Below are 13,810 nucleotides of genomic sequence, written 5' to 3' on the forward strand. Positions count from 1 at the left end.
ATTTATTTCAGAGCATGATGACATTCAGCAATGCTTCATTCTACTACAAAGGAAGTCCTTTTTCTTTTCTTTCTTTCCTTTTTTTTTTTTTTTTTGTATTTTAGGGAAGGGTCTACAGGGTATTCAGGGCCTTACTACTAGATCAGACTCAGAGTGATCTGCTTGTTTACAGCCTCCCAAGAGCTGGGATTACAGGCGTGTGCCACCATGCCCAGTCTCAATTTCTGTCTCAGCCACACCCAGCACGGCAGGCCTGGGAATCGAAGCCCTGGCTGCTGCTCATAGGCACTTTAATCCACTGAGCTATTTGGCCAGCCCCCTTTTTTTTTTTTTGAGAAACAAATCATTCTCTTTTCTTTAGAACATATAATCAAGTCGGATTTTACCATGCTTCTTCCTCTTTTTTTTTTTTTTTTTTTTGTGGTACTGGGTATCAACCTCAGGACCTTGTGCTTGCCAGGCAGGTGCTTATGCCGCTGACCTATCTCCCTGGCCCTTCTTTCTTACCAAAGGTACAAAGTGGCAGGATTTCTTAGCCAACCAGAAATATTCCAAGACTGGAGAACTACACCGTGGAGGAAGAACCTTACCTCAGCAGCACCTGCTACTGAAGGGGACAGAAGTGTGTCTTGGTCAGATGCCTCAAGCCCTTCTGGGGCAGTGCTATTCAGTTCAAGCAGAGGACCAGGGTGATCTGAGTGGACACTAGTGGGTAAAACTATATCAGGCTTACCAGGCGTGGTGCGTATGCCTGTAATCACAACATTCAGGAGACTAAAACAACAAGAGGATGGACATGAGTTCGAGATCAGACTGAACTACAGAGCCAGACCCTGTCTCAAAAAAAAAAAAAAAAAAAAAAGTAGAACATGTTCTAAGACCACTAATGAAGAGGTAAAGAGGAAAGAAAAAGTCATTCAAAACCAAATAATAACACCTGTGAAACAAACTGAGGGAACTTCTCCAAGTGAAATTTAACCTATGAAACTTGTTATGGATCTTGTACAAAAACAAATTGTTTTCCTCCAAAAAAAATGACTTCAAGTGCCTGGGATTTTTTAGATAGAATAAAGCTAGTATTTATTTATTCTTTCTTTCTTTCTTTTTTTGAGACAGGGTGTCGCTATGCAGTTCGGGCTGTTCTTGAGCTCACTTTTTATAGCTCCCAGGTGGTCCTGAACTCACAGCAATCCTCTTGTCTCAGCTTCCTGAGGGCTGGGATTACAGGTGTGCACCACCACACCCTTGCGCTTGCCAGGTAGGTGCTCATCCCTCTAAGCTATCTTCCCAACCCAGAAAGCTATTATTACTGACTGAAAAAATGTCAGAAAATATAAAAACAAACAACAAAAACAATGACAAGTTTATAAGAAGAATGGGATACGTGTCCAGACACTGTTTTAAACCAGTTCTTTGCAAAAATCAACAAATTTCTTAGCAAAATCTGCATATTTCTTTAAAGAATAAAAAAATTTTGGTCAGAAGGGTAGAAGGATCAACTGATCACCTTGAACTGGGATATAATTTTAAAACTAGTCAGAAAAATATCATTTATAAAAAAATACAATTTATGAACATTCCTTTTTCTACAGTATTGCAGCTATCAATGGGTCATCCTCTGCCCCAGGCCTCCCCTTCTTTCTGCTCTCTCGGCCCTTATGGAGCTGTTTCTGCAGCTCTTTCTGCCCCACCAGCCAGCAGAGGTCAGTGGTGTCAGTGGGGTCCAGAGGGTTCTGAGGAGGAACGGCGACCCCACAGGTCCTGGCTGCTATCCAGGCCGCCTGCTGAGGGGCACACAACTGACTCCTGGACGTTGCCTTAGACAGCTCTGCGTGAGAGTGCCCCAGGCAGTGACTGTCAGGGCAGCTTTCTCAGCACCCCATACAGCTTTCCAGGGGTCGCAGGAGGCAGCCACTCCCTTGTCTGTGGGCTGCTCTTCCCAGTGCTGCTTGCTCCAAAGCCAGGCATCGCTCCACACACCCAAGGATGGTGTCCAATGGAGGCTGTTGGCATGGCCACCTCCCTGGGGAGAGCATTGCCTGGCAGCACCTCGCTTACAAATGCCCCTTTCCCGCCGCCACTACTGCCTGCCCTTCCTGAATCCTCCAGGTTCTCTTTGCTCCACTACTTCAGTCCCCCATTACAGTTAACGGTTCACAATGTTAAACTTTCCCTGTTGGAATTCCTGTGACCTCTGCCTACTGAGCAGACCCTGACATGTTCATATATGCAGGATGGAAACTCTAGAAGAATTGGCAGAGGAAGTAGACAAGAACTTAAAAGGCTATAATAAGAGGATGACATGGGGGTAGGAAAAAAAAAATAAGAGCAAACCCTAAAACTGAAGAAGGTGAAAGACTACCTGCATTGGGATTTTAGAAATGGGATCAGTCCAGTTGTGCAGACAGCAGCAGCAGAAATATATAAAGTAAAATAAGCCAGCCACAAAAGACAACATATCACACAGTGTGTGATTCCATCTATATGAATATCCAGAAAGGGTAAATCCAGAGAGGCACAAAGCAGACAAGTGGTTGCCTGCGGCTGGGGTAGAAACAGGCATTAGCTGGAAGAAGCAATAATTTACACTGGGAGATTCTGAGATGAGAAAAATGTTCAGAAACTGATTTATAATGATAGCTGCAGAACTTGGAAAATTTATTAAAAATCACTGAATTGTACATTTGAAGCAGGTAAATTTTGTTATGTAAATTATGCCTCACTGACATCTTTTTTTTTTTTTTTTTTTAGATATGAACTCACGACATAGTTTAGGCTGGCCCTGAACTCACTAAGTAGCCCAGGCTGGCCTCAAATTCAAGGCGAACCTCCTTCCTCAACTTCTGGAATTGTAGGCATGTGCTACCACACTCAGCTTAAATCTATTTTTTTTTTTTTTTTTGTACTGGGGATAGAACTGAGGGCCTCAAGCACGCTATATAAAATCTCTACCACGCAGACACATTCTTAGCCCTTTTAATTTTACTTTGAGACAGTTCTGAATTTTTTGTATTTATACTTCAAAACCATTGTAATAGAAAACTATTACTTTCTTTCAGTTAATACCCTATAGATAGCCTTATTTGAACCATAAAGTGATTACTAAGTCCAAACTTTTATAGCAGAAAATCCTAAGCATATATGAGAAGTTTTCTGAAAGTTTTCTCAGAGCTAGCTCTGTAAATTCAAAACTTGAAAGTAACAATAAGCTTCCTAATTTTTCCCTCATTCACAAGGAGGCCCTTCTGATGGCCCTGAGGGCGAGCTAACGCAGTGACTCTGCAGGGCCCTAAACAGCAGGGAGAAGGCAGAGCACCCAGCTCTGCAGTGCATCCCGGTAGACAACCATACCGATACACGAGGAGGGGTCGTCCCTGGACTCCAAGGAGACAAGGAGATCCCGAGGCTGGGACTCTGCAGGAGCCTGCCCTAGGTGCTTCATATGGTTATCTGTAGTTGCTTTGTAATAAACTCTGTGTGTGTGTGTGTGTGTGTGTGTGTGTGTGCGCACGCGCATGTATTTTATCTACTGAGAGTCACTCCAGAGACGCCTGACTGGAAGGGCTCCTGGGAACGCACGGAGTTGCAGTCAGAAGCCCAGAACTGCGGGGGTGGAGTTGGCACCTGACGCAGGCAGGAGTGACGCAGGGAAGCTGAGCCCTGCACCCACGGACCTGTGCCCACCCACGGTAGTCAGTGTCAGAACTGCCTCAAGTTCACCTACATGGTATCAGCATTCAGGAACTCTTCCTGGCAAGCCACATGGGAAGAACACAGGGACCTTCACATGACCACCTTACCATGCACAGAAACCAGGTACATGGAGGAGAACACAGAAGGAAGCTTGCCCAGAGACCTGGGAAGTGTGTCAAAATCTGAATTTCTAGATGGGAAAGCAAGCCGGCTACTTCATCGAGAGGTCTTGCGGACACAGGAGTTCTCTAATATGCACTCGGAGAGCCCTTCCCCAATGCTTTACAATGTCCTCCGGGAGCACTGCAGACACAGACAGCTGGGGAGGACAATGACCTCTGGGGAAGAGCTCTGGTTGCTCTTTGTCTCACTGATGGAAAATCAACGAAATCAGTGACTTGCAGGAACAGAATGATAACCCGAATGAGAACAACTGCCTGCTCTCTGCTGGCCGATTCTTCCCCCAAGAGTCAGGGACTCCACGGAGCAAGTTCACATGGCTGCAACAGATCCTACCGCCTGCTCTGTAAGCCAGATTTTTAGTTTTCTTTTTGGCTTTCCCCTCAACGACTCTTCTTGTCCTTTCCTCTTAGGATTACAGTAAAGCTTCTTCTGAACCCTTTGAAATGATCCCAGTTGTGTCAAATGAAGCACGGAGAGCAGGTTTCTAATTTCATGTGGTACGGTTCAGCCCAATGAGGCAGGAATATGGTGAGAACCCAGAGAAAGAAGATGAGGAAGGAGCACAAGGAGACTTCAGCAGCGGGCTGTGCCTCCCGAGCACTTTGCTTCACGGTTCTCTTTTGCTTAGGTTTTATTTCCCTTACTCCTAATTTGTTTTGTTTTTTTGAAACCGGATCTTGTGTAGCCCAGGCTAGCCTTGAACCTGAATTTTAAAGGGGTTGGCTTTAGCAAGAGAAGTTGCCCTGTATAGTAATCAACATTTCCCAAAGGGCCACAGTGAAGGTTGTCTATTCTGGAGTCTCCCAACCTATGATTCCAAAAGGAAAGAAACCAGAAATGAAGTCTTCTTTGGAACAAAAGGCCACTTCTTACCTTGGATTTCAAATTCATCAACCTCATCAGCAGAGCCAGAGTCAGAGAATTGTGCTGAGTCCCGAGAGCTGAACTGGGAGCTGCTGGAGGTGACCCGAAAGCCTGTTATATTAAAAAATAGTAACAATAAGTAGGACAAAAAGGTCGGGCCAGGTATATAGCTCAGCAGCACAACACATGCCTGGCAAGCACAAGGTCCTGAGTTCAGTTCCTGGTACAAAAACCAATAAAGGTCTGCTCCTTTCCATGTCACTTATCCCTAGAAAGGCTTTGTTTTGTTTTATTGTTTTGTAACAAGGTCTCACTCTGCAGTCAGGCTGGCCCAAAACTTCCTGTGTCCAGACTGGCTTTGAACCAGTGATTCTCCTGCTTCAGCCTCCCAAATGCACCACCACAACCAGATACCTTAGGCAGTTGCTTGTAACATAAGGACCTACTACTTAGGAAGCAAAGGCATAGTTCTTTTCATATTAGAAGGCTATTTCAGAAGGAAGCTATTTCTAATGTAAGACATGGATGAATTCTAGGGTGACAATTTTTTTTTTTTTTTTTTTTTTTAGTATTGGGGATTGAACTCAGGACCTTGCACTTACAAGGCAGGCGCTTATTCTACTGAGCTATCTCCCCAGTCCCATCCTGACAATTCTTAGTCTGGTTAAATAAATAAACAATAGCATAGTGATATCTTCCTGAGAGCAAAGGAACCCTTGGCTTGGGTATAATAGTCTAAAGAACAACCAGAAGTCAGACATGATGGCACACATCACAGTCCTCGGGAAGCTGAGGCAGGAGGATGGTGAGTCTGAGGCCAACATGGGCTGCATACTAAGTTCCAGGACAGCCTGAAATGAATAACAAGGTCCTCTCGAAAACCCACAAACCATGAGGAGCAGGACGGAGGAGCCCCAGCCCCACTCACTCCCATGCTCCAACTCCTGGTATTCGGGATGCAGGTTCTTGGTGCGGATCTGCTGGCGCCGGAGGCGGATCTTCTGCTTCAATTCCTGGATCTCTCGATCACTGTCCTCTTCTTCCACCTCCTCCTCCAAGCACTGGTTCATCATGTTGCACTTCATCAGCTCGATGGCGGCAATCAAGGACTCAGAGATGCTGAAGTGGGCATTCTCCTGGGGAGGAGGGTAGCAAAGACTCGCTTGGAGTTAGCAGGCCAGCCTGAGTTACACAGTGAATTCAAAGCTTGCCTGAACTGCATAGGGAGACCCTGTCTCAAAACAACTGCAAAAAAAGGATAAAGCTTGAAGTTACCAGGAGCTGTTTCTTGGGTCTTATGACTGTTTCTAAAAGTTATTTTGTTTATAGATCCAATAACATGTAGATCTGTAATACTTTTTAAATCCAAGCCCCTTCAACACTGCAGCTCTTTACAGTATTTCTTGTTTGTTTTTTTGAGATAGATCTCACTATGTAGTTCTGGCTTGCCCTGAACTCCCTCCTCATGTACCCTGAGCTGACCTCATACTTCTGGAGATTTTCCTGCCTCATCCTCCGGAGTGCTGGTATTGCAGTTTTGTACCACCAGCCCCAGCTGCTCATCTCAGTATTTTTTTTTTTTTTTTTTTTTTTTTTTTTTTTTTTTTTTTTTGTGGAACCGGGGATTGAACTCAGGCCCTTGTGCTTGCCAGGCAAGCGCTTGTTCTACTGAGGCATCTCCCCGGCCCCTTTTTTTTTTGGCTTTTTTTGGGTTTTGGTACCAGGGATTGAACTCAGAACGTTGTGCTTGCCAGGCAGGCACTTAAGCCACTGAGCTATCTGACCCCTCATCTCACTTTTTACTTACATATAATTTCTTCTTTGCAGCTAATTAAGCTTAAACTTGGAAACAAACATAGATAGATAGATAGATAGATAGATAGATAGATAGATAGATAGATAATCTTTGTCTAGTAAAGAAAAAAGGGAAGAACACCCAGGAATTTCAACCAGGTTCTTTTCCAAAGTTACGTACCTGTGCACAAAGGTAACTATAATGTCTCAAAGCAAGAGGGCTTCACAGGCCATAAAATGCTGCACAGATATTATTACATGTATGAGCCTTACAATAAAATACATAGGTTGATTTTGGAACAGTAAGTTTCCAGAATCAAAGAGAGTAATTATGCAGCTAAAATTCTGTATTTCTCAGACCAGCACAGCTTCTAAGATATAATTACTAACATTTTCATGGTGATTTGGTTGTTGGTGAGTTTTTGTTTTGGTTTGGTTTTTTGGAGACAAGGACTCCCTATATAGAGGTGCAGGCTGGCCTTGAACTTTCTTACGTAGTTCAGGCTGGCCTAGAACTCATGGATCCTCTTGCCCTCTGTGTGCCACACCGAACTTTCATGGTGTTTTGTGTTATGTTGTTTTGTCTGTAGTATTAGAGATGGAATCCAGAGCCTCACTGTGCTAGGGAAGCATCCTAGCACTGAACCATGTCCTCTTTCCCTTTAATTTTTTTTTTTTTAACCCTTAAGATAGAGCTTCATGGGGCCAGGGAGATGGCTCAGTGGAGTAAATACTTGCCTGGCAAGCACAAGGGCCTGAGTTCAATCTCCAGTTCCACCAAAAAAAAAAAAAAAGATCAGGCTTCATTAAATGGACCGAACGTGTGATTTTACTGCTCAGCCTACAAGTAGCTAGGATTATAGGTATCTGCCACTGTGCGCAGTTAAATAGCTAATAATGAGGACCCAGTGAAGAGCACATGCTCCCTGAAGTGTCCCCAAAACTGAGCTCATCTTTATGCTGTCTACACCCGTGTCGCTGCTATGTCCTTGAAACCTCACTGGGACAGCTGGCACCACAGTCCAGGGTCAGAAAACAAGATTTCTCACCTTTTCCAGATCCGCACAGCTGCCAAAGTCCTGCTCGGAGAGGTAGCTGATGAGGGACTGTCCCTCCGACGGTCTCCGAAACATGCCCTCTCCTGAGCCTGGGTACTGGTCACCCTCTGCAGGACAACAAAGCAGGGATGTAAAAAATTCTGTTCCTAGACCCAGCTCTGTAGCAGCCATGCTTCTTCCAGAAGTCTGAAGGTGGTGCCATTAAGATGCTCTCGGGTCTTGCCAGGCAATGAGGAAGCATCTACCTTCTAACTGGACAGCTGCAACTCTCAGTGCCAGAGCAACAGGCTAAATAAACAGACAGCCCAGGCAAAATCTTTGTACCATCTAAATGTATAGACTATGTATTTTTCCCACTGCTCCACAAGATAAATAAATACATAAGTAAAAAATAAATAAAGTTTTAAAAACAATGAATGAAAAGAAAGTTCAAAAAGTACTACCAGCAGGGTGCGGTGGCCCATACCTATAAGCCCAGTGTGCAGGAGGCTGAGGCAAGAGTAGCCATGGGCGCTACCTATGAGTTCAAGGCTGGCCTGAACTACATAAGTCATTGTCTAACAATAAAAATAAATAAAATAATAATAATAATAACCTGGTTAGGAAAGGACACAAATGGCTTCCTCCTGTGTATGACATCCACATAGAACCTGTCTTCTGGTAATTACATCTTTTTTTAAAATTTTATGTACTTGGTACAGGGTCTCACTATGCAGCTTGGACTTGTAGTGATCTTCCTGTTTCAGCCTCCCTAGCACTGGGATTACAGGCATGTGCTACCACGCCAAGTCTTGGTAGCCGGCTCAGCATTCTAGGGGTGGGGCCAGCACTGACACATGGCATTGGGGATTGAACTTGGGTCCTTGTGCTTGCTTAGGCAGGCACTTAGACCACTGAGCTATCTCTGTAGCCCTGATAATTAAATCTTGATCCTTGAAGGACTCTTTTTAAGATCTCCCTTGCCTACTCTGTCTGGACCAACACATACATGTACTGTGATGACGTCCACAACCTGAGAGGGTGGGACCCTAAGTCAGAGATGGCCACAAGAAATGGCAGGTGAGTGTGCTTTCCCACACAGGCCCGGGGCTTGAGCGCAATGACAGGGAGTCTGAGTCAGCACACTGCCCTGCATGGAGCCGGGATAAGCTTCAAAATGTAACCAAAGCTTCTAAGGAGCATCAGCGGTTTCTAACATCCTGAGAAATTTAGTTAGTTAGTTAATTAATTTATTTATTGGGTTGTTTTTTTATTCCCTGATAGGGATTTGCTATGCTGCCTCCTGATTACAGGTGTGCATCACAGGCTCCAGCTTGATAAACTAATTTTGAAAACAGTGTTGAGGTAGTAAGACATGAAGGAGCACATTGTGAAATTTTATGACACCCTGATATTTGGTTTTAAAACAATATCATAAAACAAACAAAAACACCCTAAAAAACAGTACCAGTAGGTTTAGGCTCTTTAAGAAATCAAAACAAAACCTAGTAAGGTCTTTAGAAGCAGTCTCAAGACAATGCTGGAGAAGCCCGGGATGGTGGCCTTGAACTCAAAGCATGCGTCACCGGGAAGGAAGGGACAGGGTTCAAGGGACAGCGGTCAAAGCAGGAGTCCTGAGAAGCAGACTAGTGAGGGCCAGGGATGGAGAAACAGCAGCAGGCAGGGCTTGCAGCCCAGGACAAGGTGGTATTTTTCAAAAGAAAACACAATTTCCAGTGCCAAGGAAGAGCAGGTGGAAAGCAGGGAGGTGCTGGAGAAATTAAAACGGGCCACGGAGTCACATCCAACCATTTCTTGTCAGCTGCTGCTCTTCCAAGAACAGCTACTATGTGGTAAGAGACAGCTCGTGTCTTCCTGGGCCCTCCAAGGCTGCCACTGGCCCTGCCAGTGGGCTCTGCTCCCCTCTGCTGAACTGAGCACGAGTCAGCCATCAATGTGATGCCTTGGTAAGACACTGCTCTCAAAAGAACTTTTAAGATTTCCAGTCAAGGGCCCCAGAGATAACTCAGAGGTCTAAGTACCTGTCTAGGCAAAGTGCAAATACCTGCGTTTGATCCTTGGTACTGCATGCTGTGCCAACCCTGCCTCGGAAGCACCATGCCAGACACCAAGACCAGGCATGGTGGCGCATCCCTGTAATCCCAGCACTGGGGAGGCTGAAACAGGAGGATTACTATGAGTCCCACCTGCATAGTGAGATCCTATATCAAATATGTAAGATTCCCAGTCAAGGGAATGGGGAGATAGCTCAATAGAATAAGTGCCTGCTGGGCAAGTGGCAAGTGTAAAGTCCTGAGTTCAATCCCCAGTACCACACACACACACACACACACACAAAGATTCCCAGTCAAACCTGGATCACAACACAAATTCCAACACCACAACCTTAATTCCTTACCACACAGGGCCACTCAGCCTTTGCCATCTGAATTCTCTAACTCTGTTGATCCTATTCAACTGCTCCTTACCATTTCCTGGTCTCAGGGATGATCTGCCTTCTTATCATAGCTCATCTCCTTGAGAACAAACATGTTCTGATAAAAGGATATTTCTGCAGACTTGGTTTCTCTTTTCCAATAAGGCACCCAGGGTTTCCCCATTACCAGGAGACCCTGGTTTCTGGTCTGTCCTTGCCACTGCCTCGAAGACCTGCAGGGTTACCATCTCCACGAATCACAGTGCCCAGAACAAACACACGTCTCCACAGAAACAAAAGCAAACAGACGGAAGTCACTGTGAAAGTGTGCAATGGCCATGGTGGGATGTAAAGGGATCACACAGGGATGAAGACAAGTGAAGAAAAGAACTAGGAACTCTGGACAGGCAAAAAACATGCAGGTACATCCAAGACCACGGAGAGGGCATGAAACACATTCTGGTGTGAAGTCAAGGAATGGTAAATCATCATCCATAGTAAGTGTTCCGTTATAAGAAACAGTCTGCCCCTGAGGTATCAAGTGTCCTTAGACAACAGCAGGCGAAACTGAATTCTCAAGTCCTGCTCTGTCACCCAGAAGACACTGGGAGAACTGAAGGAGGCCCTTGGAGGCTGGGGGCAGATACTTATATGAAATATTGGTTATTTTAGACAGGCTCAGGCACCACAGCAGGACCAGAATGGCAGGCTTGATTTGACACCAGACTGGAAAAGGAGGTTCCTGAACTGAGCAAGGTGGTCACAAAGGAAAAGGGGTGGAGGGCTGGCTCCCAAACCTGCAATGGGATCTTCCACTATAATGGTGATATTCCTGGGGCCTCCTGCGGGAAGACAGGTGCAGAGGAGAGTCCAGACAGAGCAGACACGGTTAGAGGGAGACAAAGGGAAGAATGTCTTTTTACCAGGCAGAGGGGGACAAACTGCAAGAGGAAGCCCCAGTGTGCAAGGAGAGAGGATTCAACACAGAAAGCTACTATGCAGGACCCTACTTCCTCAGACCCTTCTGGACAGTTTTCCTTGGCTCTGTTTCCCATGCAGGTTACTGAGTTGTCTGGAATCCATGTGGATTCAGGGATGGGATGGGGAATTTTCCCATGCTCAGAGGCTGGACCAGGAGTGCAGGAGAACCAGGCCTGCAGTCAGTATGCTGGGAAGGTCTGACCCAAGCGTCCTTGAAAGCTCACAGGAAGACAGGCTTTGGCTGGGGGTTTTCTCCTGAGGATTCCCTAAGTCAGATCAAATTCTAGAAGAAAAACATGAACATAAACTTATCATTCTAAGATTTCAAATGAGGTCCTTAGTTCTCATCTTTCTAGAACAGGACAGCAATAGCAGCTCTGTTCCTAGAAGAAATTCTTTGTTTTTGTCTTATTGAATTTTTTATATTTTATTTCAATATTTCATTTCTTTCCCTGGCAAGCACAAGGGACTGAGTTCAATCCCTGGTTCCACCAAAAAAAAAAAAAAAAAAAAAATCATTTCTGGGGCATTCTTGATCCAGGATGGTTCTGCACTTCCTGTTTCAGAGGCTGCTACAAATGAAACCCAGCCAAAGCCTGCTGGATACCAACAACCCAGGAATGATGGCGGTGGGGACGTGGCCAAAGCAGTGAGACTCCCAGCTACTCCAGGTCGCCCCTGCCATCAGCTTGCGTTTCTGACATCAGTCCCAGGTCTGGGGCCTCCAAGCATGACTGCCTCAGCCTGAGTGGTGATGCAGCTGCTGACCCCTCCTGCTTGCTTACTGGCTCCTGTCACCCCACATTCACAATCTCCCCAATTTTAATCAGGGAGCACTAATAGCACTGGGTACTGGTGTTGTATCATGACCAAACCTCTCAAGAATCACAGGAAGGGGAGGAATTTAACAGGATTATTTTCAAAACTCTTTAACACTTTCCCTCAGCTGGAGAGAGACAGTGACAACTTGAGCTGTGGTGAGTCCTGCTGTCCTCTGAGGCTAAGGAACTGCTGAAGGAATCCAGAGAAGCACTTGGTACTCAGCACTATGTAAAGGGACAAACAGACACGCACTGCATTTCTTGATGCTCACGTCTGAGTATCCCATCATGAACCTCTCCCACTTGTTATTAAGCAGAATGTCTGTCCTTGGAAACACAAATTCTCCCCGGCCATCTGCAAGGCTTCAAGGACAAACCCTCCTCCCCGTCAAGGATGGGGCCCCTTCCTGACCTGGGGTGCCTCTGGTGGCGATGTTGGTGTCCGAGTGGGAGCGGATGTGGCTCTTCTTCGTCCCACCCGTGACAGGGAGTATCTGCCCTTCTGAGAAGCTGGACCTGCGGAGGACACTGGACAGCTGGCTCTGCCTGCCGCCCTCTTGGTCCCCTAAAGAAGATGCGGCAGAACCTGGCTTCTGGGAGCTTCCAGAGGAGAACAGGTTCGAGCTGCTGCTCCCGGCATTGCTGCTGGAGCTCTGACGGCTGCTGGGCCGGCCTCGGGGGTCCAGACTGCCGATGGCCAGGTACTCGGGTCCCTCACTGCCATCACTTGGGGAGTCACTCTGGCTGCCGGCCCAGGATGCCTCCAGCGGGCTGGTGGGGGCCCCAGAGCTCATCTCTTGTGGGGTTGACAGGGACTCAGAAGCTGGTGCAGAGTCTGAGAGCTTGGGGTCCTGGGCAGTTTGCTCCTCTGCTGGGGACAGATGTCCTTGGCCTTCCTGGGGTCTCTGGGGAGGGCCAGAGAATGCAAAGGAAGTGGTTCTTCTCTCTAGGATAGGAAGAAGGGAAAGGAGGAAAAAGGGTGAGAAGGTGCCCTGTGGTTTATAGAAGGCTTCTCCAGAGCCGGTGAGATAGTTCAGTAGACTAAGTACCTGTGTAGGCATACACAGGGTCCAGGGTTTGATCCCCAGCACAACAGACTGTGCCAGCCCTGCTCCCAGGTGTGCTAAGCCAGCCACCGAGACCGGATGTGGTGGCACACACCTGTAACCCCAGTGCTGGGGAGGCTGAAAACCCAAGGATCACTACAAGTCCGAGCTGTGTGGTGATACCCTGTACTAAACACATTTAAAAAAAAAAAAAGAAAGAAAGAAAGGCTTCTCCACTGTCAAGGACCAACTCCTCAGGACACAGAATGTCACCTCAGAAAAGCTAAATCACTGGAAGTTACTTAGAAGGAGCTAAGTCAAAAGCACAGGCTCTTGAGAGAGTGCCTTTAGTAGCTATTGGCATGTATTCCTCATCTGTACAAAAAGCAATAATAACACCCTACAGGACTGTTTTCAGGATTAAATAAGAGATAGACAGATATAGATAGATATCGATCTATCTATCTCCTTATCTTTTTTTTTTTTTTTTTTTTTTTTTGCGGTACCGGGGATTGAACACAGGACCTTGCGCTAGCCAAGCAAGTGCTTATTCTACTGAGCTATCTTCCCAGCCCCCTTTTTTTTCCTTTGAGACAAGGTCTCACTGTTTAGTTCAGGCTGGCCTCAAGCTTGTGGCAATCCAAACTTGTGGGATTATAGGCATGTACCACCATGTCTGGCTTGATGGTATCTGAATTGATCAGAACAGAATCCAGCATGTTGAAAGCACTCAATATAAGTTAGCTACTATTTCAATGCCTTTTTTGCAATGTGGCATAGCAAACCAAGTCAATCTAAAAACACCTTTCCCTGCTACTTTAATGATTCTCCTGAATTACCTATCTTAGCTTGGCTTCCCTATACCTTTTTAAGGGGCCTGTTGTTGTGATCTGAAGTTTGACAGTGAGCACCAGCCATGAGCGCCCAGCGTCCCTTCCTTCCCAGGCCTGGAGA

The 13,810-nt window shown here is 46.1% G+C and overlaps 1 protein-coding gene across 4 annotated transcripts in view; it reads right to left on the minus strand.

The window, feature by feature from the left end:
- Rubcn (RUN and cysteine rich domain containing beclin 1 interacting protein) overlaps positions 1–13,810 on the minus strand; it is a 78,939-nt gene that overhangs the window by 8,708 nt on the left and 56,421 nt on the right. For 3 of the 4 annotated variants that reach the window (XM_004644555.2, XM_023704739.1, XM_023704740.1), the window contains exons 7-11: positions 12,223–12,756; positions 10,806–10,850; positions 7,584–7,699; positions 5,669–5,876; positions 4,750–4,851 (exon numbers count right to left, since the gene is read on the minus strand). In XM_004644555.2, coding sequence (XP_004644612.1) covers positions 4,750–4,851; positions 5,669–5,876; positions 7,584–7,699; positions 10,806–10,850; positions 12,223–12,756 — 1,005 coding nt within the window. The remainder of the gene's footprint in view (positions 1–4,749; positions 4,852–5,668; positions 5,877–7,583; positions 7,700–10,805; positions 10,851–12,222; positions 12,757–13,810) is intronic. The other variant, XM_012517665.2, reaches the window with a different exon arrangement.

Source organism: Octodon degus, unplaced genomic scaffold (genome assembly GCF_000260255.1).
Source record: "Octodon degus isolate 3935 unplaced genomic scaffold, OctDeg1.0 scaffold00203, whole genome shotgun sequence".
NCBI lineage: Eukaryota > Metazoa > Chordata > Mammalia > Rodentia > Octodontidae > Octodon > Octodon degus.